At 43.1% G+C, this 24,808-nt stretch overlaps 1 protein-coding gene across 2 annotated transcripts in view; it reads left to right on the forward strand.

Annotated features, from left to right (window-relative positions):
- The first annotated feature begins 312 nt into the window (after positions 1 to 312).
- The window catches only part of LOC143289709 (uncharacterized), a 145,638-nt gene continuing 121,142 nt past the window's right edge, over positions 313 to 24,808 (forward strand). For both annotated transcript variants that reach the window (XM_076598766.1, XM_076598767.1), the window contains exons 1-10: positions 313 to 463; positions 1,752 to 1,944; positions 7,081 to 7,208; positions 8,194 to 8,291; positions 11,030 to 11,239; positions 12,538 to 12,573; positions 15,980 to 16,110; positions 20,079 to 20,301; positions 20,863 to 21,021; positions 23,543 to 23,665. In XM_076598766.1, coding sequence (XP_076454881.1) covers positions 1,816 to 1,944; positions 7,081 to 7,208; positions 8,194 to 8,291; positions 11,030 to 11,239; positions 12,538 to 12,573; positions 15,980 to 16,110; positions 20,079 to 20,301; positions 20,863 to 21,021; positions 23,543 to 23,665 — 1,237 coding nt within the window. In that variant the 5' untranslated portion in view covers positions 313 to 463; positions 1,752 to 1,815. The remainder of the gene's footprint in view (positions 464 to 1,751; positions 1,945 to 7,080; positions 7,209 to 8,193; positions 8,292 to 11,029; positions 11,240 to 12,537; positions 12,574 to 15,979; positions 16,111 to 20,078; positions 20,302 to 20,862; positions 21,022 to 23,542; positions 23,666 to 24,808) is intronic.

A 24,808-nucleotide genomic window follows, 5' to 3' on the forward strand; every position in this document is an offset into this window, starting at 1 on the left:
TCAGCTGCCGTGCTGGGTCTTCTTTGATGTGTGACCTTTTAACGACATAGCCTTGAAGTGACTTGAACAGATCCTTCCAGACTTAAGGAACTGGGGTTGCACACACATGCGTGCGCGCGCGCGCACGCGCACACACACACACACACACTAAAACACACGTGCACACACACCGCGGCACACACACTAAAACACACACTTTTCCCCCTTCCTATGTTTTGAGCGCCTTTCCCTCTTAATATGTAGAGCGCCTGTGTTTTCCTAAGAATCTGGCAGTGCCAGTAACCTTGGTAGGATATATCAGCTGGACTCCGGGTGAGGAAGGCACGTCAAGTACAAGGCAGATAGTGGCAGTGTCTAGCCCTCTCCTGACTGTACCCACAGAGACTGGCGTGAAGACTGCGTGAAGAACGGATCAGTCTTGCCTTGGATTTGGACATCCACGACAATGTGACTGAGTTTACTGGTGAGGAAAGACTTTTCCCACTGTTCAGCTTATCATGAATTTGTTATCCTTCACTTATTGATGTAACATAGACACCCACAACAATGTGATTCAGTTTACATGTGAGAAAATACCTTTCCGGCTGTTAACCGTATGATGAACGTTTTCCATCACATATTGATTTTACATAGACATACACAACAATGTGACTGACTTTACTGATGAGAAAAGACTTTTCCCGGCTGTTCAGCGTATCGCATGATGAATATTTCCCATCACACATTGATGTTACGCAGACATCCACAATAATATGATTGACTTTACCGTCGAGAAAAGAAGTTTTCCCGGCTGTTCAGCATATCACATGATGAATATCTCCCATCACATATTGATGTAACATAGACATACACAACAATATGGTTGACATTACCGGCTAGAAAAGACTTTTCCGGCTGTTCAGCGTATCACATTAATGATGTTACGTGAGGCCTGCATGGACAGAACGTCAGCCAGGTAGGCCGACATGCAGACGGGTGGCACATAAAGAAATGGAGGTGCTTTAAAGCTAGTTTATATTGTACATTATTTTTACTTATTGTGTTATTTTGACCAGTTATCTTACATTGTTAAAATAATGGAAATGCGGAACCGTCTATTCTATGATTTTCTTTCCTTCGTTGATATGTCTTTGGTAGCTAACAGTTAACTCAATATTAATCTGACAATTTTCTTTCCGGTAATCATACGATGATGATCATTGTAGTGACAACAATGATGAACTAGTCATGTGTCCAACTGTGTGTGTGTGTGTGTGTGTGTGTGTGTGTGTGTGTGTGTGTGGAGGGGGTGGTGGTGTAATGTTCCCGGCTGTGCTGACATGAACTATAATCAGACTGAATCACTGGAAGATATACATCAATCGAACACATATACGCTATTGTCATCTTAACAACACTTGACAGGTACTGAAATTGTTCATGACACTTTGTGCCGACCGAACCAGTGCAGTTACTGATGTACCTGTCAACAGCAGTTCCCTGCGAAACCTACTGTACAAATATTCAGTACATACACAGGCACATTATATGATTATTGTGCTGAAGTCCTTCCGGCTATCAGGTTTAGTGGATGATTTTCATGCATTTGCATTCATAATTTTGCGTATATCTCTCAGTCACACTCACACTGTGAGATTAAGAATGCCAACATTTCATTCTGCTGTGTGTGTGTGTGTGTGTGTGTGTGTGTGTGTGTGTGTGTGTGTGTGTGTGTGTGTGTTCTGCTAACGAACTGACTCCTGATCTTGCAGGCAAAACTATACGTGACTAGAAACGGGTTCATACGAAGGATTAAATAAACACGGACGACAGAGGATGGCTACTTCCAGCCTGCTGTCTGGGTTATGTCCCTTGATCTTCATCTTGGGAGTGGGAGTGTGGAAAACTTCTGCTGCTGCAACTCAAAGGCAGAGGCGGACAGTTTCGAATTTCCCCTTTTCAAAGGTAAATTTTCATTACTTCTGCATTGTTATAACCAATCAATCTGACGGTTCAAAGCGAGAGAGAGGCATATAGGGACACAAGAAAAGAGACTGTTGTTAAATGGAAAACAAGAGATTAATTTTTTTTTTCAAAAATTCATTTTCTTTAGAAATACTTTGGTCACACTAAGATTTGGCTCAAGTTGAAAATAGGAGGTAAAAAGAGACTTTTTTCGGTGAATTTTAAATATAACAATATACTAATGGGAAGAGCACCATACAGATTGTATAGACACAAAGATTTCACAATAATTTTACCTTTACATTTTAAATATTTCCTTTTCTCAAAACTTTTTTTTTACATTTTTATAAAATTACATGTCCACAGGTCAGTAGCAGTCATTTTATCCTGAAACAAAGTTTTCAAACAAATAAAAATAGCAGTACACATGATATACTATGTGCAGATTTGTACCCAATGTCCATCTTGTGAACACTTGTTTCAGGTGTCTTCTGCAGAATTTGCCTTCATTGATAGAACCACATTTTAACACAACATTTGACCTTTGAATCATGATGAACATAACACTCAACATTTTGCACAGCTTTTATCCAGAAGGTTTTTTTTATCTACTTTTTTTTGGAATTGGCACAGAAAACTGACGAGGACAGTTCAATATCATGAACCAGATCTAATATTAATGATTTAGACGTCTTCAAAGAACTCTACAGTAACATCCTTGTAATAGGATAGAGAAATACTCATATGTTTTGACTTGTTTTTTTCTAATAATTTACATTTGGTCTTCAAAATAGTCAACAGTAACACCCTCATAATAGGATAGAGAAACGCCCCATCTGTTTTCACTTGTTTTGTCCACCCCTGAAAACAGAGTATGGCTGCCTGCATGGCGGGGGGAAAAAATGGTCATACACGCAAAAGCCCACTCGCATACATACGAGTGAACGTGGGAGTTGCAGCCCATGAACAAAGAAGAAGATGAACTGGTCTTCAAAGAACTCTACAATAACGCCCCTTGTAGTGGGATAGAGAATTAACCCTAATGTTTTGACTGATAATTTAGAGCTGATCTTTGAAGTACTTTACAGCAACACCCTTGCAATAGGATAGAGAAACGCCCTTTATGTTTTGACTTGTTTTGTCTAATGATTTAGGGCTGATCTTAAAGTACTTTACAGTAACACCCTTGCAATAGGATAGAGAAACGCCCTTTATGTTTTGACTTGTTTTGTCTGATAATTTAGAGCTGATCTTTAAAGTACTTTACAGTAACACCCTTGTAATAGGATAGAGAAACGCCCTTTATGTTTTGACTTGTTTTGTCTAATAATTTAGGGCTGATCTTTAAAGTACTTTACAGTAACACCCTTGCAATAGGATAGAGAAACGCCCTTTATGTTTTGACTTGTTTTGTGTAATAATTTAGATCTGGTTTTCAGAATACTCTACAGTAACAAATGTAATAGGATAGAGAAACACCCCTCATGTTTTGACTTGCAGCACAACAGCTGATGAGCTGACCAAATATTCCAGCTGACTACTTTACTTATAAGTGTGATCAGAGCACAGACTGCACAGGAAAACATGTTTGTGCATCATGACATTAAGGTGCACTCTACTGCACTGTACTTCATTGCACAGCATTATAGAAAACAGCTACTTGTGAACAGAAAACACCACCAGAACCAAAGGCGTCACTGGTCTTGCAACTGGAGGTAGGTGGCAGAATGGTTAAGGTGCTTATGTGCCAACTCAGTGTCTGTGAGGGTCTAGGGTGAAGGTGCTTATGTGCTAACTCTGTGTCTGTGAGGGTTAAGGTGCTTATGTGCCAACTCTGTGTCTGTGAGGGTCTAGGGTTAAGGTGCTTATGTGCCAACTCAGTGTCTGTGAGGGTCTAGGGTTAAGGTGCTTATGTGCCAACTCAGTGTCTGTGAGGGTCTAGGGTTAAGGTGCTTATGTGCCAACTCTGTGTCTGTGAGGGTTAAGGTGCTTATGTGCCAACTCAGTGTCTGTGAGGGTTAAGGTGCTTATGTGCCAACTCTGTGTCTGTGAGGGTCTAGGGTTAAGGTGCTTATGTGCCAACTCTGTGTCTGTGAGGGTTAAGGTGCTTATGTGCCAACTCTGTGTCTGTGAGGGTCTAGGGTTAAGGTGCTTATGTGCCAACTCTGTGTCTGTGAGGGTTAAGGTGCTTATGTGCCAACTCAGTGTCTGTGAGGGTTAAGGTGCTTATGTGCCAACTCAGTGTCTGTGAGGGTTAAGGTGCTTATGTGCCAACTCAGTGTCTGTGAGGGTTAAGGTGCTTATGTGCCAACTCAGTGTCTGTGAGGGTCTAGGGTTAAGGTGCTTATGTGCCAACTCTGTGTCTGTGAGGGTTAATGTGCTTATGTGCCAACTCAGGGTTAAGGTGCTTATGTGCCAACTCTGTGTCTGTGAGGGTTAATGTGCTTATGTGCCAACTCAGTGTCTGTGAGGGTCCAGGTCTGAATCCTTTTTTTAATCAACTTTTTTCAAGGTCAAGGTGGACACATTTTATCAGGTGTTGATAACAAATAATAGACATCATACTTAGCATTAGCATAGAATTAAGGACACTTTGCTTATGTAATATGTGTCAAGCATCATAATATTAAAAAAACACAATACATGTATTGTTTTCTAAAATACATATGGAGTGTCTTATGTATCAGCACATTTCCTCAGGTTATCCGTACATGAATACATGAAACACCCATTACGTAGTCATGATAAACATTATTACTACAGATGGCATGCACATAAATACATGTAGACATAATTATACATTTACATACTGGCAAACTTTCACATTCACATATATCTGCACTTGAAGTATAATATGTAATAGTGCATCATTGAGCCTTTATTGTTGTGCATTTTGATCTTTCACCATATTTTGTTATGGGTTATTGTTTTCAAGAAGTTTTATATATGGACACCAATTTCTAGTAAAGACTGTGTTTAATGTGTGTGTGTGTGTGTGTGTGTGTGTGTGTGTGCTTAACATTTTCATTGAATGTATAAATCTTTCTGCTCTGTAATTATTTCTAAAATAATTCAGAAAGTGCTCTTACATTGTTTGATTTTATTTATACTGCATTTATAAACAAAATATTTTTGTAAAAAGAATGATAAAGTTGAAAGTTTCATCTGTTTTTGTAATTTCATCATTTCAAAATAGTACTAATTGTATGTTTAACTTCATGTTTGAGCAGTTGTCATGTCTTTCCTTCAAAGCTTTCTCCAGTTCCTTAAAAAAATGGCAAAACCATAGATAATGTTGTACTGAATCTGTAATACCCATTTTCTTTAGAATTTTGTTTCAGTGTTTGTAACTAAAATGTAACGACGAATTCTAATTTGAAACCATTTCAGTTTAGTCACTTTTCCTTTTTTATTTGTTTCTTGATGGTTTCCCATTTAACAATAATATCTATTTTTTGCTCCCACGGAACAAAGGAATTAATTATTTGATATTGTGTATAAAAAGTGGTTCAAGAAATATATTTTTGAGCCTTTCTTAACGCAGGATATTTTTTGAAGTGCTTTTGGATTTTAATTGCAGGTTTTATTGCTAAGATGAATATTGTGTGTGATAGATAACTTTTTATTGAAGGTATCAATCCCATATTGATAAACACTAAATAATGTATATTATTATTATATTTTCCTGAAAAGCATGTGTTACTGAGGAAGCACCCATTCTCATGAACAACATCCGTAACCAGAAATATATTTTAGTTTGTCCAGTATTTGAAGTCAGTTGTGTTGTTACCAGTCTTGAATTTGTTGTTGTAAAATAGGGGTTCCGCAAGTACCTCATGTGGCTCTTTTAATTCTACTTGTTTCGGGTTTGAATCCTGGTCTTATGCTTTCTCCCAGGTTTGACTGGAAAATAACTGAATATCTATCCGAATATCTGTCATTTGGATGAGATGATAAACTGAGGTTCCGTTTGCAACATGCACTTGGTGCACTGAAAAAAGAACCCATGGCAACACAAGTGTTGTCCTCAGGCAGCATTCTCTTGAAGATACACAAATATATATGATGCACTGGAGCCTGAGTGCACTTGGTTATACACACAGATATATATGATGCACTGGAGTCTGAGTGCACTTGGTTATACACACAGATATATATGATGCACTGGAGCCTGAGTGCACTTGGTTATACACACAAATATATATGATGCACTGGAGTCTGAGTGCACTTGGTTATACACACAGATATATATGATGCACTGGAGCCTGAGTGCACTTGGTTATACACACAGATATATATGATGCACTGGAGCCTGAGTGCACTTGGTTATACACACAGATATATATGATGCACTGGAGCCTGAGTGCACTTGGTTATACACACAGATATATATGATGCACTGGAGCCTGAGTGCACTTGGTTATACACACAGATATATATGATGCACTGGAGCCTGAGTGCACTTGGTTATACACACAGATATATATGATGCACTGGAGCCTGAGTGCACTTGGTTATACACACAAATATATATGATGCACTGGAGTCTGAGTGCACTTGGTTATACACACAGATATATATGATGCACTGGAGCCTGAGTGCACTTGGTTATACACACAGATATATATGATGCACTGGAGCCTGAGTGCACTTGGTTATACACACAGATATATATGATGCACTGGAGCCTGAGTGCACTTGGTTATACACACAGATATATATGATGCACTGGAGCCTGAGTGCACTTGGTTATACACACAAATATATATGATGCACTGGAGCCTGAGTGCACTTGGTTATACACACAGATATATATGATGCACTGGAGCCTGAGTGCACTTGGTTATACACACAGATATATATGATGCACTGGAGCCTGAGTGCACTTGGTTATACACACAGATATATATGATGCACTGGAGCCTGAGTGCACTTGGTTATACACACAAATATATATGATGCACTGGAGCCTGAGTGCACTTGGTTATACACACAGATATATATGATGCACTGGAGTCTGAGTGCACTTGGTTATACTGATGGTCAGGTATCTGCCAAGCAGATATGGTGTAGTGTTAATGGATTTTGCCCAGATGCAGTGATCCCTCTTTGAGAAACTGAAAGTGAAAATTGCAGCTGGAGGGAGAATGGTACGACATAGGAAGAACAACGTTGACAGAGGGACGGGCGACATGGACATCACAGCAGTGGAACTTTGTGCAAGGCCGAGACAGCACATTGGTGGCTCTGGTCAATGGAATGTGGTGAGTGAAACAGGTCAGGTCATTTTGTTCGCTGTCAGTGCAAGCTTGCAATGCCCAGAAATGTGCAAGAAACAGAGCGTTCTTTCTCATGGTTTTCTTGCACCGTCTGTCTTGAAAGGACATTCAGTGTCCCATGACATATACATATATGTGTGTGTGTGTGTGTGTGTGTGTGTGTGTGTGTGTGTGTGTGTCTGTCTGTGTGTGTGTGTGTCTGTCTGTCTGTGTGTGTGTGAAAATGCTTTGCTGTTTGTCCCATGAAGTATACATATGTCAATGTCTTTTCAGGATTTTCCTGCTTCTGTTTTAAAGTTGATGTGTTCCAGTAGCCACCAGTCAGAAAGCTTGATATGTCTACTTTAATTAGACACAAGGACCAACACCAAAATCGTTCTATGGGATGATTTTAGAACTATGATATCAATCCCCATTTAGAACAATAACACTTCAGAACTATGATATCAATCCCCATTTAGAACAATAACACTTTAGAACTATGATATCAATCCCCATTTAGAACAGTAACACTTTAGAACTATGATATCAATTAAGTTTAGAATTTTAAAGATGCCAAGCACTGGCAGAAGATGGTAAAGTTTGTGAACAGATTTTGAGATTTGAAAGTAGACAGCCTGTAATAACCCCATGTGTGTTGATGTATAATGTTTACTTTTGTTTTTGATGTCCGGTTATCACTTGTTGAATGTTGAAAAAAATATATCAGTTAACATTCAGTATCATCCAGGACATGATTTTTTTATATTGCTCTTGTACAGTTACATGCTACAAAGTTTATAATTCTCAAATTTCTTTGAAAAAAGAAGAAGATAAGAACGTATTGGATTTCTGATGGATATATGTAAGTGAGTGATTGTGTGTGTTTGAGTGTGTGTGTGTGTGTGTGTTTGAGTGTTTGTGTGTGTGTGTGTGTGTGAGTGAGAGAGAGAGCAGAAGTGAAGAGATTTCCTGTTGTGTGTGTTGACAGCAAAGCGTGTGGTGGGTGTTCAGACACTGTTGTGTACAAGGTGACCGAGACAGAGCATCCTGATGGTGGCTTTCTTCTCCAGGGAAATGGAGAAACACGTGAGCTTTTGTTGGACATTTGAAAAACGCAGCGTGAGCTTTTGGTAGACATTTGAAAAACGCAACATGTGATCTTTTGTTAGACATTTGAAAAACGCAACGTGAGCTTTTGGTAGACATTTGAAAAATGCAACACGTGAGCTTTTGGTAGACGTTTGAAAAACGCAACATGTGATCTTTTGTTAGACATTTGAAAAACGCAACGTGAGCTTTTGTTAGACATTTGAAAAACGCAACGTGAGCTTTTGGTAGACATTTGAAAAACGCAATGTGAGCTTTTGGTAGACATTTGAAAAACACAACATGTGAGGTTTTAGTAGACATTTGAAAACCGCAACATGTGATGTTTTGTTAGACATTGGAAAACACAACATGTGAGGTTTTGTTAAACATTTAAAAATACAACATGTGAGGTTTCGTTAAATATGTAAAAAAAACACATGAAAGGTTTTGTTAAACAATTAAGAATACATGTGAGGTTTTCTAGATATTTAAGAAACACATGTTGGGTTTTGTTAAACATTTAAAGAACACAACATTTGAGGTTTTGTTCAACAACAACAACAACAACAAAAAAAAGAAAGCCCTATATAAATTTTAGCTGGTGCTCAATGTTGTGTTGTATGTTTTCACTCAGAGTGATGTTTTGAATTGATATGATTGTAGAATAACAAAAAACAACAATAACAAAATCACAACATTTGAAAAGAAATCTTCCATTATTATGAGGGTTACCAGTGTTGAATATTTACCAACTTTATACTGTAAAGTTCGGTCTGTAAGCTCTGCAATGATGTGGCTTATTTGAGGATTTTAACGATCCTGGGAGTGCCATGTTCTCATCTTATTTTTAGCTGCCTTTCAACATACCAAAATCATGATTTCTGTCCACGAATTTTTGGATGAGCTTCACGATAGTGTACTAACTGTTTACGTTTTATAAATCAAATCCGCACACATTAAAGCCTTCAGATCAGCATTCAGTTCTACTCTGCTCAAGCGTACACCCTCATTGTGCCGAAAACGCGACATAATGCCTATGATGCAGCCTTCAAATTGAAGACGATCGACCTAGCAGATGACAGTGCAAGTGGCGAACCAGCAGTGACCTCCACTTTGCGTTCATGTTCATGAAGTGAAAGCGAGGCTGAAGTCAGTGACAAGATGGCGGAGGAAGCTGTGCTGGTTCTCTTCAACTCGGACACTGAAGACGAAGATTTCCGTGGATTCAGTTAGCAGGATGACGTTGAATAAATGTGACTATCCCTAAATTATGGATCTTATTTTCGTCGTGTTCATTTTTTATTTTTTTTGTGGCACTAGCAGTATTCTTGCTTGCTTTTCTTTGTGTTGTTCCCGCTCGTGTTTATTTCATAACCTGCAGTATTGACAGCCTTTCTGTAGTATCAGAATGTGTTTTGGTACTGGAAATAAGTGCGGCTTATAAGCCAGTGCGGCTTATATACGTATGAAGTTAAATTTTTTCCTAAATTTAGTGGGTGCGGCTTATATACCAGTGCACTCAATAGACCAAACTTTACGGTACTTTCTGTTACCATCAAGATGGGTTGGCTTTATAAGTGGTGTCCTGCATATGTTAGAGCTATTATTTTCAGTTGTATATTATCTTGCATTTTGATGAGACATAATTTTAGGGGTAAACATTTCAGTTGTCATGAAACTTTGTGTTTTCCACCTGTCCATGTTCAGTGTTCAGGGGTGTAGGGAGGAGTGGTGTGTCACCTTGACAGATATCTGCCGCAAAACATCGTAAAGAATCATATCTGAAAAGTGTCACCTTGACAGGTATCTGCTGCAAAACATCGTAAAGAATCATATCTGAAAAGTGTCACCTTGACAGATATCTGCTGCAAAACATCTGAAAGAATCATATCTGAAAAGTGTCACCTTGACAGATATCTGCTGCAAAACATCTGAAAGAATCATATCTGAAAAGTGTCACCTTGACAGGTATCTGCCGCAAAACATCTGAAAGAATCATATCTGAAAAGTGTCACCTTGACAGACATCTGCTGCAAAACATCTGAAAGAATCATATCTGAAAAGTGTCACCTTGACAGGTATCTGCCGCAAAACATCGTAAAGAATCATATCTGAAAAGTGTCACCTTGACAGACATCTGCCGCAAAACATCTGAAAGAATCATATCTGAAAAGTGTCACCTTGACAGATATCTGCTGCAAAACATCGTAAAGAATCATATCTGAAAAGTGTCACCTTGACAGATATCTGCTGCAAAACATCTGAAAGAATCATATCTGAAAAGTGTCCACCTTGACAGATATCTGCCGCAAAACATCTGAAAGAATCATATCTGAAAAGTGTCACCTTGACAGATATCTGCTGCAAAACATCGTAAAGAATCATATCTGAAAAGTGTCACCTTGACAGATATCTGCTGCAAAACATCTGAAAGAATCATATCTGAAAAGTGTCACCTTGACAGATATCTGCTGCAAAACATCTGAAAGAATCATATCTGAAAAGTACCACCTTGACAGGTATCTGCTGCAAAACATCTGCAAGCAAATATTTATTTTGTGATTACTATATTCTGTCATTTCTGTTGTGTGAAGCAAAACATTCATTTTGTGATGACTATATTATGTCATTTCTGTTGTGTAAAGGAAACCATTCATTTTATGATTCTGGTAAAACACTGCTGGATTTAAGCCTTATAATGTTTGTGGGTTCTCTGTTGGCCTTGTCTGCTCCAGTATTGCTTCGTGTGGAGTCTGATCTGCAGTCAGAGATAGTGGTGTCCCTTTGTTTTACCAATGGAACACACAACCTGCCCCACTGCCCCAGGTCCAAACTCCAGGTGTCTGTGTTGTCACGGAAACCAGTGATGAAGGACGTTGATCGTTGGGCCAACATCATCTTGCATTTACCTGTCAGCATGGACCAGATGGACACCAGCACTGGAGGTGACCCTTCCTCATTTGTGGGCAGAGGACATAGTGAACTGGTGCATGGACTGTGTGCATGGGCTGTAACTGTGGATTTAGAATAGAACAGTATAGGATAATTCTTTATTTCCAAGTGTACGAGGGGTACTGGTGCATGGGCTGTAACTGTGGATTTAGAATAGAACAGTATAGGATAACTCTTTATTTCCAAGTGTACCAGGGGTACTGGTGCATGGTCTGTAACTGTGGATTTAGAATAGAACAGTATAGGATAATTCTTTATTTCCAAGTGTACCAGGGGTACTGGTGCATGGGCTGTAACTGTGGATTTAGAATAGAACAGTATAGGATAATTCTTTATTTCCAAGTGTACCAGGGGTACTGGTGCATGGGCTGTAACTGTGGATTTAGAATAGAACAGTATAGGATAACTCTTTATTTCCAAGTGTACCAGGGGCACTGGTGCATGGGCTGTAACTGTGGATTTAGAATAGAACAGTATAGGATAATTCTTTATTTCCAAGTGTACCAGGGGCACTGGTGCATGGGCTGTAACTGTGGATTTAGAATAGAACAGTATAGGATAACTCTTTATTTCCAAGTGTACCAGGGGTACTGGTGCATGGGCTGTAACTGTGGATTTAGAATAGAACAGTATAGGATAATTCTTTATTTCCAAGTGTACCAGGGGTACTGGTGCATGGGCTGTAACTGTGGATTTTACAATAGGATAGAATAGGATAACTCTATTTCCAAGTGTACCAGGGTCAAAAGGAATATTGGGGGTGGGGTGGGGGGGGGGGGTTAGTACATAAAAGGTATAAACATAAATAACAAATCATACAAACACGAATACATTAGAATTTAGATGCATATGCGTATAAGTGCTTGTTCATGTGCACTGACACACACACATAGTATATCAACATGTGCTCACTTTGAACATACACAGCACACTACACAGTACATACAAACAGGGTCGTGTTGTTCAGGGGGCTTAGTCCTGGGAACTGGGCATGAGAAGCCTGAGGATAATGTCAACTATGGACGTATGTCTTTTGATAGGACGGTCATCTTTTTGAGGACGGGATGTTTGTGTGTGTGTGTGTGTGTGTGTTGTGAACGGTGTGAAGAGACAAGACAGAGAGGTGAGAATCTTAAGGTGTTCCATTTCACATACCAACCACCGTTTGCCTGTTTAGCTGGGAAAGCTACAGTTATTTTTATTTTAGAAGGTAAATCTTTGAAGAAAAAACCCCCACGAGAAAGGTATTTTAATCCAGAATTAATGTGAACACTACTGATTTCTGTTTCAGAGGGGTGTCCCCGACCTTTCATCAACCCTAAGTTAGGTAAGTGCTGGTGTATTTATGAATAATGACTTTGATCATAAAACATTGTCCCAGACCTTTCATCAACCCTAAGTTAGGTAAGTGCTGGTGTATTTATGAATAATGACTTTGATCATAAAACATTGTCCCAGACCTTTCATCAGCCCTAAGTTAGGTAAGTGCTGGTGTATTTATGAATAATGACTTTGATCATAAAACATTGTCCCAGACCTTTCATCAACCCTAAGTTAGGTAAGTGCTGGTGTATTTATGAATAATGACTTTGATCATAAAACATTGGAGGATATTCCAGTTGGCGCAAGTATGAAGGAAACACCAGCACATTTCCTGACTTCAACATGGGATTGTGGCCAGAACAAAGTAAAATGCTTGGAGAAGGACATTCCTATGGAGGGAATGTGTCTGTATTCTGACTTCTCCGTTTTCAGTTTGCACCAAGGAGTGTTCCTGAGATATGTACCACCAGCTATCTGTTCCTGTGCTGCCTTGAAAACAAACAGTATTCGTTAGTGGACAGGGCTGTGGTGTGGACATCTTTACTGATAGGTGATGTATGTGTATAGTGATCAGTGCTGTACAGTGGACATCTTTACTGATAGGTGATGTATGTGTATAGTGAGCAGTGCTGTGGTGTGGACATCTTTACTGATAGGCGATGTATGTGTATAGTGATCAGTGCTGTGATGTGGACATCTTTACTGATAGGTGATGTATGTGTATAGTGATCAGTGCTGTGGTGTGGACATCTTTACTGATAGGTGATGTATGTGTATAGTGATCAGTGCTGTGGTGTGGACATCTTTACTGATAGGTGATGTATGTGTATAGTGATCAGTGCTGTGGTGTGGACATCTTTACTGATAGGTGATGTATGTGTATAGTGAGCAGTGCTGTACAGTGGACATCTTTACTGATAGGTGATGTATGTGTATAGTGAGCAGTGCTGTGGTGTGGACATCTTTACTGATAGGTGATGTATGTGTATAGTGATCAGTGCTGTGGTGTGGACATCTTTACTGATAGGTGATGTATGTGTATAGTGAGCAGTGCTGTACAGTGGACATCTTTACTGATAGGTGATGTATGTGTATAGTGATCAGTGCTGTACAGTGGACATCTTTACTGATAGGTGATGTATGTGTATAGTGATCAGTGCTGTGGTGTGGACATCTTTACTGATAGGTGATGTATGTGTATAGTGAGCAGTGCTGTGGTGTGGACATCTTTACTGATAGGTGATGTATGTGTATAGTGATCAGTGCTGTGGTGTGGACATCTTTACTGATAGGTGATGTATGTGTATAGTGATCAGTGCTGTGGTGTGGACATCTTTACTGATAGGTGATGTATGTGTATAGTGATCAGTGCTGTACAGTGGACATCTTTACTGATAGGTGATGTATGTGTATAGTGAGCAGTGCTGTGGTGTGGACATCTTTACTGATAGGTGATGTATGTGTATAGTGATCAGTGCTGTACAGTGGACATCTTTACTGATAGGTGATGTATGTGTATAGTGAGCAGTGCTGTACAGTGGACATCTTTACTGATAGGTGATGTATGTGTATAGTGAGCAGTGCTGTACAGTGGACATCTTTACTGATAGGTGATGTATGTGTATAGTGATCAGTGCTGTGGTGTGGACATCTTTACTGATAGGTGATGTATGTGTATAGTGATCAGTGCTGTGGTGTGGACATCTTTACTGATAGGTGATGTATGTGTATAGTGAGCAGTGCTGTGGACATCTTTACTGATAGGTGATGTATGTGTATAGTGATCAGTGCTGTGATGTGGACATCTTTACTGATAGGTGATGTATGTGTATAGTGATCAGTGCTGTGGTGTGGACATCTTTACTGATAGGTGATGCATGTGTATAGTGATCAGTGCTGTGGTGTGGACATCTTTACTGATAGGTGATGTATGTGTATAGTGATCAGTGCTGTGGTGTGGACATCTTTACTGATAGGTGATGTATGTGTATAGTGATCAGTGCTGTGGTGTGGACATCTTTACTGATAGGTGATGTATGTGTATAGTGATCAGTGCTGTGGTGTGGACATCTTTACTGATAGGTGATGTATGTGTATAGTGAGCAGTGCTGTGGTGTGGACAGTGACTGAAGACCTGGTCACAGGACACCAGGTGATGTAAACATTGCTGTGATGACCTGGTCACAGACCTGACACCAGGTGATGTAAACATTGCTGTGATGACCTGGTCACAGGACACCAGGTGATGTAAACATTGCTGTGATGACCTGGTCACAGGACACCAGGTGATGTAAACATTGCTGTGATGACCTGGTCACAGACCTGACACCAGGTGATGTAAACATTGCTGTGATGACCTGGTCACAGGACACCAGGTGATGTATACATTGCTGTGATGACCTGGTCACAGGACACCAGGTGATGTAAACATTGCTGTGATGACCTGGTCACAGGACACCAGGTGATGTAAACATTGCTGTGATGACCTGGTCACAGGACACCAGGTGATGTAAACATTGCTGTGATGACCTGGTCACAGGAGATCAGGTGATGTAAACATTGCTGTGATGACCTGGTCACAGACCTGACACCAGGTGATGTAAACATTGCTGTGATGACCTGGTCACAGGACACCAGGTGATGTAAACATTGCTGTGATGACCTGGTCACAGGACACCAGGTGATGTAAACATTGCTGTGATGACCTGGTCACAGGACACCAGGTGATGTAAACATTGCTGTGATGACCTGGTCACAGGACACCAGGTGATGTAAACATTGCTGTGATGACCTGGTCACAGACCTGGACACCAGGTGATGTAAACATTGCTGTGATGACCTGGTCACAGGAGACCAGGTGATGTAAACATTGCTGTGATGACCTGGTCACAGACCTGGACACCAGGTGATGTAAACATTGCTGTGATGACCTGGTCACAGGACACCAGGTGATGTAAACATTGGTGTGATGACCTGGTCACAGGACACCAGGTGATGTAAACATTGCTGTGATGACCTGGTCACAGACCTGACACCAGGTGATGTAAACATTGCTGTGATGACCTGGTCACAGGACACCAGGTGATGTAAACATTGCTGTGATGACCTGGTCACAGGACACCAGGTGATGTAAACATTGCTGTGATGACCTGGTCACAGGACACCAGGTGATGTAAACATTGCTGTGATGACCTGGTCACAGGACACCAGGTGATGTAAACATTGCTGTGATGACCTGGTCACAGGACACCAGGTGATGTAAACATTGCTGTGATGACCTGGTCACAGGACACCAGGTGATGTAAACATTGCTGTGATGACCTGGTCACAGGACACCAGGTGATGTAAACATTGCTGTGATGACCTGGTCACAGGACACCAGGTGATGTAAACATTGCTGTCATGTGCAGTGACTGAAGACCTGGTCAGTGACCTTGACACCAAGGTGCGCAGCCAGGTGGGCTTCAGGAGTCGACGTTCATCCATGGTGTTGCCCTGCTCCCTGGGTCCTCGTGCCCACCTTCTGCAGCACAACACACAGGTAGGTGACACAGCACAACACACAGGTTGGTGACACAGGTAGGTGACACAGCACAACACACAGGTAGGTGACACAGGTAGGTGACACAGCACAACACACAGGTAGGTGACACAGCACAACACACAGGTAGGTGACACAGGTAGGTGACACAGCACAACACACAGGTAGGTGACACAACACAACACACAGGTGGGTGACAGTACAACATACAGGTAGGTGACACAGCACAACACACAGGTAGGTGACAGCACAACACACAAGTAGGTGACACAACACAACACACAGGTGGGTGACACGTACAACATACAGGTAGGTGACACAGCACAACACACAGGTAGGTGACACAGCACAACACACAGGTAGGTGACACAGCACAACACACAGGTAGGTGTGACACGGCACAACACACAGGTAGGTGTGACACAGTACAACACACAGGTAGGTGACACAGCACAACACACAGGTAGGTGACACAGTACAACACAGAGGTAGGTGTGACACAGCACAACACACAGGTAGGTGACACAGTACAACACACAGGTAGGTGACACAGTACAACACACAGGTAGGTGTGGCACAGTACAACACACAGGTAGGTGACACAGCACAACACACAGGTAGGTGACACAGTTCAACACACAGGTAGGTGACACAGTACAACACAGAGGTAGGTGTGACACAGTACAACACACAGGTAGGTGTGACACAGTACAACACACAGGTAGGTGTGGCACAGTACAACACACAGGTAGGTGACACAGTACAACACAGAGGTAGGTGTGACACAGTACAACACACAGGTAGGTGTGACACAGTACAACACACAGGTAGGTGTGACACAGCACAACACACAGGTAGGTGTGACACAGTACAACACACAGGTAGGTGTGGCACAGTACAACACACAGGTAGGTGACACAGTACAACACACAGGTAGGTGTGGCACAGTACAACACACAGGTAGGTGACACAGCACAACACACAGGTAGGTGACACAGCACAACACACAGGTAGGTGTGGCACAGTACAACACACAGGTGGGTGACACAGTTCAACACAGAGGTAGGTGACACAGTACAACACACAGGTAGGTGTGGCACAGTACAACACACAGGTAGGGGTGACACAGTACAACACACAGGTAGGTGACACAGTACAACACACAGGTAGGTGTGGCACAGTACAACACACAGGTATGTGTGGCACAGTACAACACACAGGTATGTGTGGCACAGTACAACACACAGACATGTTACACACCTGTGGGATTGATGTATATATATATATATTTTTTTTTTCCAAATGGCATGCGCCTGTCTTTGTGTGGACCACCAGGGGCAAGCATGATACTTTTCCGCCGTTAGGCGGAAAATCGCCGTGGTTCATTACAAATCAGCCGTTCAAAATATCGATCCGCCGCCAGTGAAGATGATTCCGCCGCACGAAACTTTGATTTCCGCGGAGCGACACATTTCAATAAATTCTGGAAGGCGGGGGTCATTTTTGGCTCTGCACCGGTTTCCAATCAATGATTATCATAGTAGGCCTATCCCAGAATTCACTTCCGCTTCGCGGGAAGTCTCGTTTGTTGACCGGCTTACTCTAGACTACAGCGACGTAGATCTAGGCTACAGTGAACGACTCACACAAATTGTCAATGCCAAGGCCTGTTTTCATTGAACGGACAGCTAAAACATCTTCTTTTGATCCGAGCCTTCTTCTCAAAGAAATCTTGTTGAGTGTCCTGTACGTGCATATGCCTCCTCCATGTTCCTGCAAAACCCCTGTTTTACATCCAGAGTAAAACTAAAAGTTTTCCTGTTTCTGGGACAGACCTGTTTGGATGACTTAACTTTGCTGAATGACATTTTGCTGTTGGATAAATTTACCTGTGGATTGGTGGTCCGGTAAGGCTATAATTCATGCATGATCATTTTTTATCATACTAACAGCGTTTCTTTGTAATGTTCTGTGTGCTTTTCTCACACCCAGTTTGCCCCTGACAGTAACAATACTAATTTTTCCAGGTAAATTCTAACACATGGAATGGGCTTGCAAGGATTGCTCCAACTGACTTTTTAGTGTCTATATAGACTATATACTAATCAATAGACACTAAAAAGTCAGTTGGAGCAACCCTTGCAAGCCCATTCCATGTGTTTTGTTGTTATGTGTTCTTACTCTGATTTTATATATATATGGCTAATTCGTGTTCAAAATGTCAAATTTCCCCGGAGGAGCATGCCCCCGGATCCCCCCCTCCCCACCCTTTTTTTTGGGGGGGGGTGGGGGGGGATTGTACCATGTTAAGCCTCGTTCTAAAGATGGGGGGGGGGGGGGGGAGTAAACAGTTACACTAATTGAGAAAATCCATGTCTGTATTAATTAGTCTTTTATTTTTGACACTGTTGTGGGTTCAGTCCACAGGAAAAAAAAATCCTCTTTTTTTTTTTCCAATTTCAGCTGCATTTTTTGTTGTCTGATTTTCCTCTTTTTTTTTCCTGCCTTGGTGGCATGCCTGAGGGGATTGGTGTATCAGTTTTTTCCATTTGGTGGTGTGGTGATGTCACTGACTGTACAGTGGTATGGTGATGTCACTGACTGTACAGTGGTATGGTGATGTCACTGACTGTACAGTGGTATGGTGATGTCACTGACTGTACAGTGGTATGATGTCACTGACTGTACAGTGGTATGGTGATGTCACTGACTGTACAGGTTGTACAGTGGTATGGTGATGTCACTGACTGTACAGGTTGTACAGTGGTATGGTGATGTCACTGACTGTACAGGTGGTATGGTGATGTCACTGACTGTACAGTGGTATGGTGATGTCACTGACTGTACAGGTTGTACAGTGGTATGGTGATGTCACTGACTGTACAGTGGTATGGTGATGTCACTGACTGTACAGGTTGTACAGTGGTATGGTGATGTCACTGACTGTACAGTGGTATGGTGATGTCACTGACTGTACAGGTTGTACAGTGGTATGGTGATGTCACTGACTGTACAGGTGGTATGGTGATGTCACTGACTGTACAGTGGTATGGTGATGTCACTGACTGTACAGTGGTATGATGTCACTGACTGTACAGTGGTATGGTGATGTCACTGACTGTACAGTGGTATGATGTCACTGACTGTACAGTGGTATGGTGATGTCACTGACTGGTGATGTCACTGACTGTACAGGTGGTATGGTGATGTCACTGACTGTACAGGTGGTGTGTTGATGTCACTGACTGTACAGTGGTATGGTGATGTCACTGACTGGTGATGTCACTGACTGTACAGGTGGTATGGTGATGTCACTGACTGTACAGTGGTATGGTGATGTCACTGACTGTACAGTGGTATGATGTCACTGACTGGTGATGTCACTGACTGTACAGTGGTATGGTGATGTCACTGACTGGTGATGTCACTGACTGTACAGGTTGTACAGTGGTATGGTGATGTCACTGACTGTACAGGTGGTGTGGTGATGTCACTGACTGTACAGTGGTATGGTGATGTCACTGACTGTACAGGTGGTATGGTGATGTCACTGACTGTACAGTGGTATGGTGATGTCACTGACTGGTGATGTCACTGACTGTACTGGTGGTGTGGTGATGTCACTGACTGTACAGTGGTATGGTGATGTCACTGACTGTACAGGTGGTGTGGTGATGTCACTGACTGTACAGTGGTATGGTGATGTCACTGACTGGTGATGTCACTGACTGTGGTAACAGGTGGTGCGGTGATGTCATGGTGTAACAGGTGGTGCGGTGATGTCATGGTATAACAGGTGGTGCAGTGATCTCATGGTGTAACAGGTGGTGCAGTGATGTCACTGTGTAACAGGTGGTGCAGTGATGTCACTGTGTAACAGGTGGTGCAGTGATGTCATGGTGTAACAGGTGGTGTGGTGATGGATGTCACGGTGTAACAGGTGGTGTGGTGATGTCACTGTGTAACAGGTGGTGTGGCGGAGGGGTCAGACGCAGGGGGTGCTGACCAGGAACAGCACAGTGCTGAAGCGTGCCCGTGGAGCCAGGTTACTGCGGGGGGAGGGGGGGGATTTCCACCTGTTGCTGCGTGGCGTGGGGCAGCCAATGGCAGACGTCTACTCCTGTTACCTGGAATACACTGATTCCAGCTCCACTCATGTACTGCTCAGCAGGGTGGTGGTCAGCAGTGCTGGTACGTGTGTGTGTGTGTGTGTGTGTGTTTGCGTGTGTGTGCATGCTAGTGTGAGTATGCATGAATGTGTGGGTGTGCACAGGTTTGCTAAATGTGGCCCATTTGTATTACTGTTTTATTTTGATTATCTGTCATCTGTGTATCTTTCGTTTTTGTTTTATTTTGGTTTTGTAAGTCTTTATTAGAATGTCCTTTCTTGTTACTTTTTGTAATTTTTTCCCCCCCTTTTGATGTTAATTGTTAGCACTTTGTGCTTTGATGATGATGAGTGTTGTTGTTATTATTATTATTGTTGTTATGATGATGATGAGGATGATGATGATGACGATGATGTGTGACCCAGGCTATGTGTCAGGCCCAGTCATAGTGTACCACAGTGGGAACGTGATGATGATGATGATGATGATGATGACGATGACGATGGTGTGTGACCCAGGCTACGTGTCAGGCCCAGTCATAGTGTACCACAGTGGGAACGTGATGTGATGATGATGGTGATGATGATGACGATGGTGTGTGACCCAGGCTACGTGTCATTGATGATGATGGTGTGTGACCCAGGCTACGTGTCAGGCCCAGTCATAGTGTACCACAGTGGGAACGTGACAGCCAGGGAGGGGGACACCGTGGTGCTGCAGTGCTACGCCAACGCCAACCCCCCACCCCTCCTCACCTGGTGGCTCCGGACTCCAGGGGCTCAGGAGGCCTACGTCCGTAAAGGTGATGGCTGTGTGTCAGGTGTTCAGTGATTGTCAGGTGAACAGTGTTTCAGGTGTTGATTGTCAGGTGAACAGTGTGTCAGGTGTTCAGTGATTGTCAGGTGAACAGTGTGTCAAGTGTTCAGTGATTGTCAGGTGAACAGTGTGTCAGGTGTTCAGTGATTGTCAGGTGAACAGTGTGTCAGGTGTTGATTGTCAGGTGAACAGTGTGTCAGGTGTTCAGTGATTGTCAGGTGAACAGTGTGTCAGGTGTTGATTGTCAGGTGAACAGTGTGTCAAGTGTTCAGTGATTGTCAGGTGAACAGTGTGTCAGGTGTTCAGTGATTGTCAGGTGAACAGTGTGTCAGGTGTTCAGTGATTGTCAGGTGAACAGTGTGTCAGGTGTTGATTGTCAGGTGAACAGTGTGTCAAGTGTTCAGTGATTGTCAGGTGAACAGTGTGTCAGGTGTTCAGTGATTGTTAGGCGAACAGTGTGTCAGGTGTTGATTGTCAGGTGAACAGTGTGTCAGGTGTTGATTGTCAGGTGAACAGTGTGTCAGGTGTTGATTGTCAGGTGAACAGTGTGTCAGGTGTTCAGTGATTGTCAGGTGAACAGTGTGTCAGGTGTTGATTGTCAGGTGAACAGTGTGTCAGGTGTTCAGTGATTGTTAGGTGAACAGTGTGTCAGGTGTTGATTGTCAGGTGAACAGTGTGTCAGGTGTTCAGTGATTGTCAGGTGAACAGTGTGTCAGGTGTTGATTGTCAGGTGAACAGTGTGTCAGGTGTTCAGTGATTGTCAGGTGAACAGTGTGTCAGGTGTTGATTGTCAGGTGAACAGTGTGCCAGGTGTTCAGTGATTGTCAGGTGAACAGTGTGTCAGGTGTTGATTGTCAGGTGAACAGTGTGTCAGGTGTTCAGTGATTGTCAGGTGAACAGTGTGTCAGGTGTTGATTGTCAGGTGAACAGTGTGCCAGGTGTTCAGTGATTGTCAGGTGAACAGTGTGTCAGGTGTTGATTGTCAGGTGAACAGTGTGTCAGGTGTTCAGTGATTGTTAGGTGAACAGTGTGTCAGGTGTTGATTGTCAGGTGAACAGTGTGCCAGGTGTTCAGTGATTGTCAGGTGAACAGTGTGTCAGGTGTTCAGTGATTGGCAGGTGAACAGTGTGTCAGGTGTTGATTGTCAGGTGAACAGTGTGCCAGGTGTTCAGTGATTGTCAGGTGAACAGTGTGTCAGGTGTTCAGTGATTGTCAAGTGAACAGTGTGCCAAGTGTTCAGTGATTGTCAAGTGAACAGTGTGCCAGGTGTTCAGTGATTGTCAGGCGAACAGTGTGTGAGGCATTCAGTGATACCCACAGTGTCCGCAGGAAGGCAGTGAATTCATACCCACAGTGTCCACAGGAAGGCAGTGAATTCACACCCACAGTGTCTAGGGCTCAGCACAGGAAGGCAGTGAATTCATACCCACAGTGTCCACAGGAAGGCAGTGAATTCATACCCACTGTGTCCAGGGCTGGCCACAGGAAGGCAGTGAATTCATACCCACAGTGTCCAGGGCTGGCCACAGGAAGGCAGTGAATTCATACCCACAGTGTCTAGGGCTCAGCACAGGAAGGCAGTGAATTCATACCCACAGTGTCTAGGGCTCAGCACAGGAAGGCAGTGAATTCATACCCACAGTGTCCAGGGCTCAGCACAGGAAGGCAGTGAATTCACACCCACAGTATCTAGGGCTCAGCACAGGAAGGCAGTGAATTCATACCCACAGTGTCCACAGGAAGGCAGTGAATTCATATCCACAGTGTCCACAGGAAGGCAGTGAATTCACACCCACAGTATCTAGGGCTCAGCACAGGAAGGCAGTGAATTCATACCCACAGTGTCCACAGGAAGGCAGTGAATTCATATCCACAGTGTCCAGGGCTGGCCACAGGAAGGCAGTGAATTCATACCCACAGTGTCCAGGGCTGGCCACAGGAAGGCAGTGAATTCATATCCACTATGTCCAGGGCTGTGCACAGGAAGGCAGTGAATTCATACCCACAGTGTCTAGGGCTCAGCACAGGAAGGCAGTGAATTCATACCCACATTGTTCAGGGCTCAGCACAGGAGGGCAGTGAATTCATATGCACTGTGTCTAGGGCTGGGCACAGGAAGGCAGTGAATTCATATCCACTGTGTCCAGGGCTCAGCACAGGAAGGCAGTGAATTCATACCCACAGTGTCTAGGGCTCAGCACAGGAAGGCAGTGAATTCATATCCACTATGTCCAGGGCTGTGCACAGGAAGGCAGTGAATTCATACCCACTGTATCCAGGGCTCAGCACAGGAAGGCAGTGAATTCATACCCACTGTGTCCAGGGCTCGGCACAGGAAGACAGGCCCCAGTCCTCTCCTTCCGACATGTTAACCTTCCCCAACGGAAGTCATGTACCATTCACACGCAATCAGTCGCAAGACTATGCACAACAGGAAGATGATTGATTATTATTGTCATTTTTATGAAAAGGTTTCAACTGCAAGATCCTGTTTTTTTCTGGGACAGGCAAGGGAGGTAACAAGCTGCGGATCAGAAATGTGCAAGACAAGGACGAGGGTGTGTACAAGTGTGAGGCATCCAGTCGTCAGGCGCCCGCTGTGTCTGTTTTCTTCCATCTGCAAGTGGGCTGTGAGTCCTGTGTGCTGTTGTGTGTACTGTCCTGTGTGTGTTGTTTGTGTGCTGTTGTGTGTACTGTCCTGTGTGTGTTGTTTGTGTGCTGTTCTGTGTGTGCTGTTTGTGTGCTGTTCTGTGTACTGTCCTGTGTGTGTTGTTTGTGTGCTGTTCTGTGTGCTGTTCTGTGTACTGTCCTCTGTGTGTTGTTTGTGTGCTGTTCTGTGTGCTGTTGTGTGTACTGTTCTGTGTGTACTGTCCTGTGTGTGTTGTTTGTGTACTGTTCTGTGTGTACTGTCCTGTGTGTGTTGTTTGTGTACTGATCTGTGTGTACTGTCCTGTGTGTGTTGTTTGTGTGCTGTTCTGTGTACTGTCCTGTGTGCTGTTCTGTGTACTGTCCTGTGTGTGCTGTTCAGTGTACAGTCCTGTGTGTGCTGTCCTGTGTACTGTCCTGTGTTCTGTCCTGTGTGCTGTCCTGTGTACTGTCCTGTGTGTGCTGTTCTGTGTACTGTCCTGTGTGTGCTGTTCTGTGTACTGTCCTGTGTGCTGTCCTGTGTACTGTCCTGTGTGTGCTGTTCTGTGTACTGTCCTGTGTGTGCTGTCCTGTGTACAGTCCTGTGTGTACTGTCCTGTGTGTGCTGTCCTGTGTGTACTGTCCTGTGTACAGTCCTGTGTGTGCTGTTCTGTGTACTGTCCTGTGTACAGTCCTGTGTGTACTGTCCTGTGTGTGCTGTCCTGTGTGCTGTCCTGTGTACTGTCCTGTGTGTGCTGTTCTGTGTGCTGTCCTGTGTACTGTCCTGTGTGTGCTGTTCTGTGTGCTGTCCTGTGTGTTCTGTCCTGTGTACTGTCCTGTGTGTGCTGTTCTGTGTGCTGTCCTGTGTGTTCTGTCCTGTGTACTGTCCTGTGTGTGCTGTTCTGTGTGCTGTCCTGTGTGTGCTGTTCTGTGTGCTGTTCTGTGTGCTGTCCTGTGTACTGTCCTGTGTGTGCTGTTCTGTGTTCTATCCTGTGTATTCTGTCCTGTGTGTGCTGTTCTGTGTGCTGTTCTGTGTGCTGTCCTGTGTGTGCTGGCTGTGTGCTGTCCTGTGTGTGCTGTCCTGTGTACTGTCCTGTGTGTACTGTCCTGTGTGTGCTGTCCTGTGTGTGCTGTTCTGTGTATTGTTC

The sequence above is a fragment of the Babylonia areolata genome, chromosome 14 (genome assembly GCF_041734735.1).
Source record: "Babylonia areolata isolate BAREFJ2019XMU chromosome 14, ASM4173473v1, whole genome shotgun sequence".
NCBI classification, from domain to species: domain Eukaryota; kingdom Metazoa; phylum Mollusca; class Gastropoda; order Neogastropoda; family Buccinidae; genus Babylonia; species Babylonia areolata.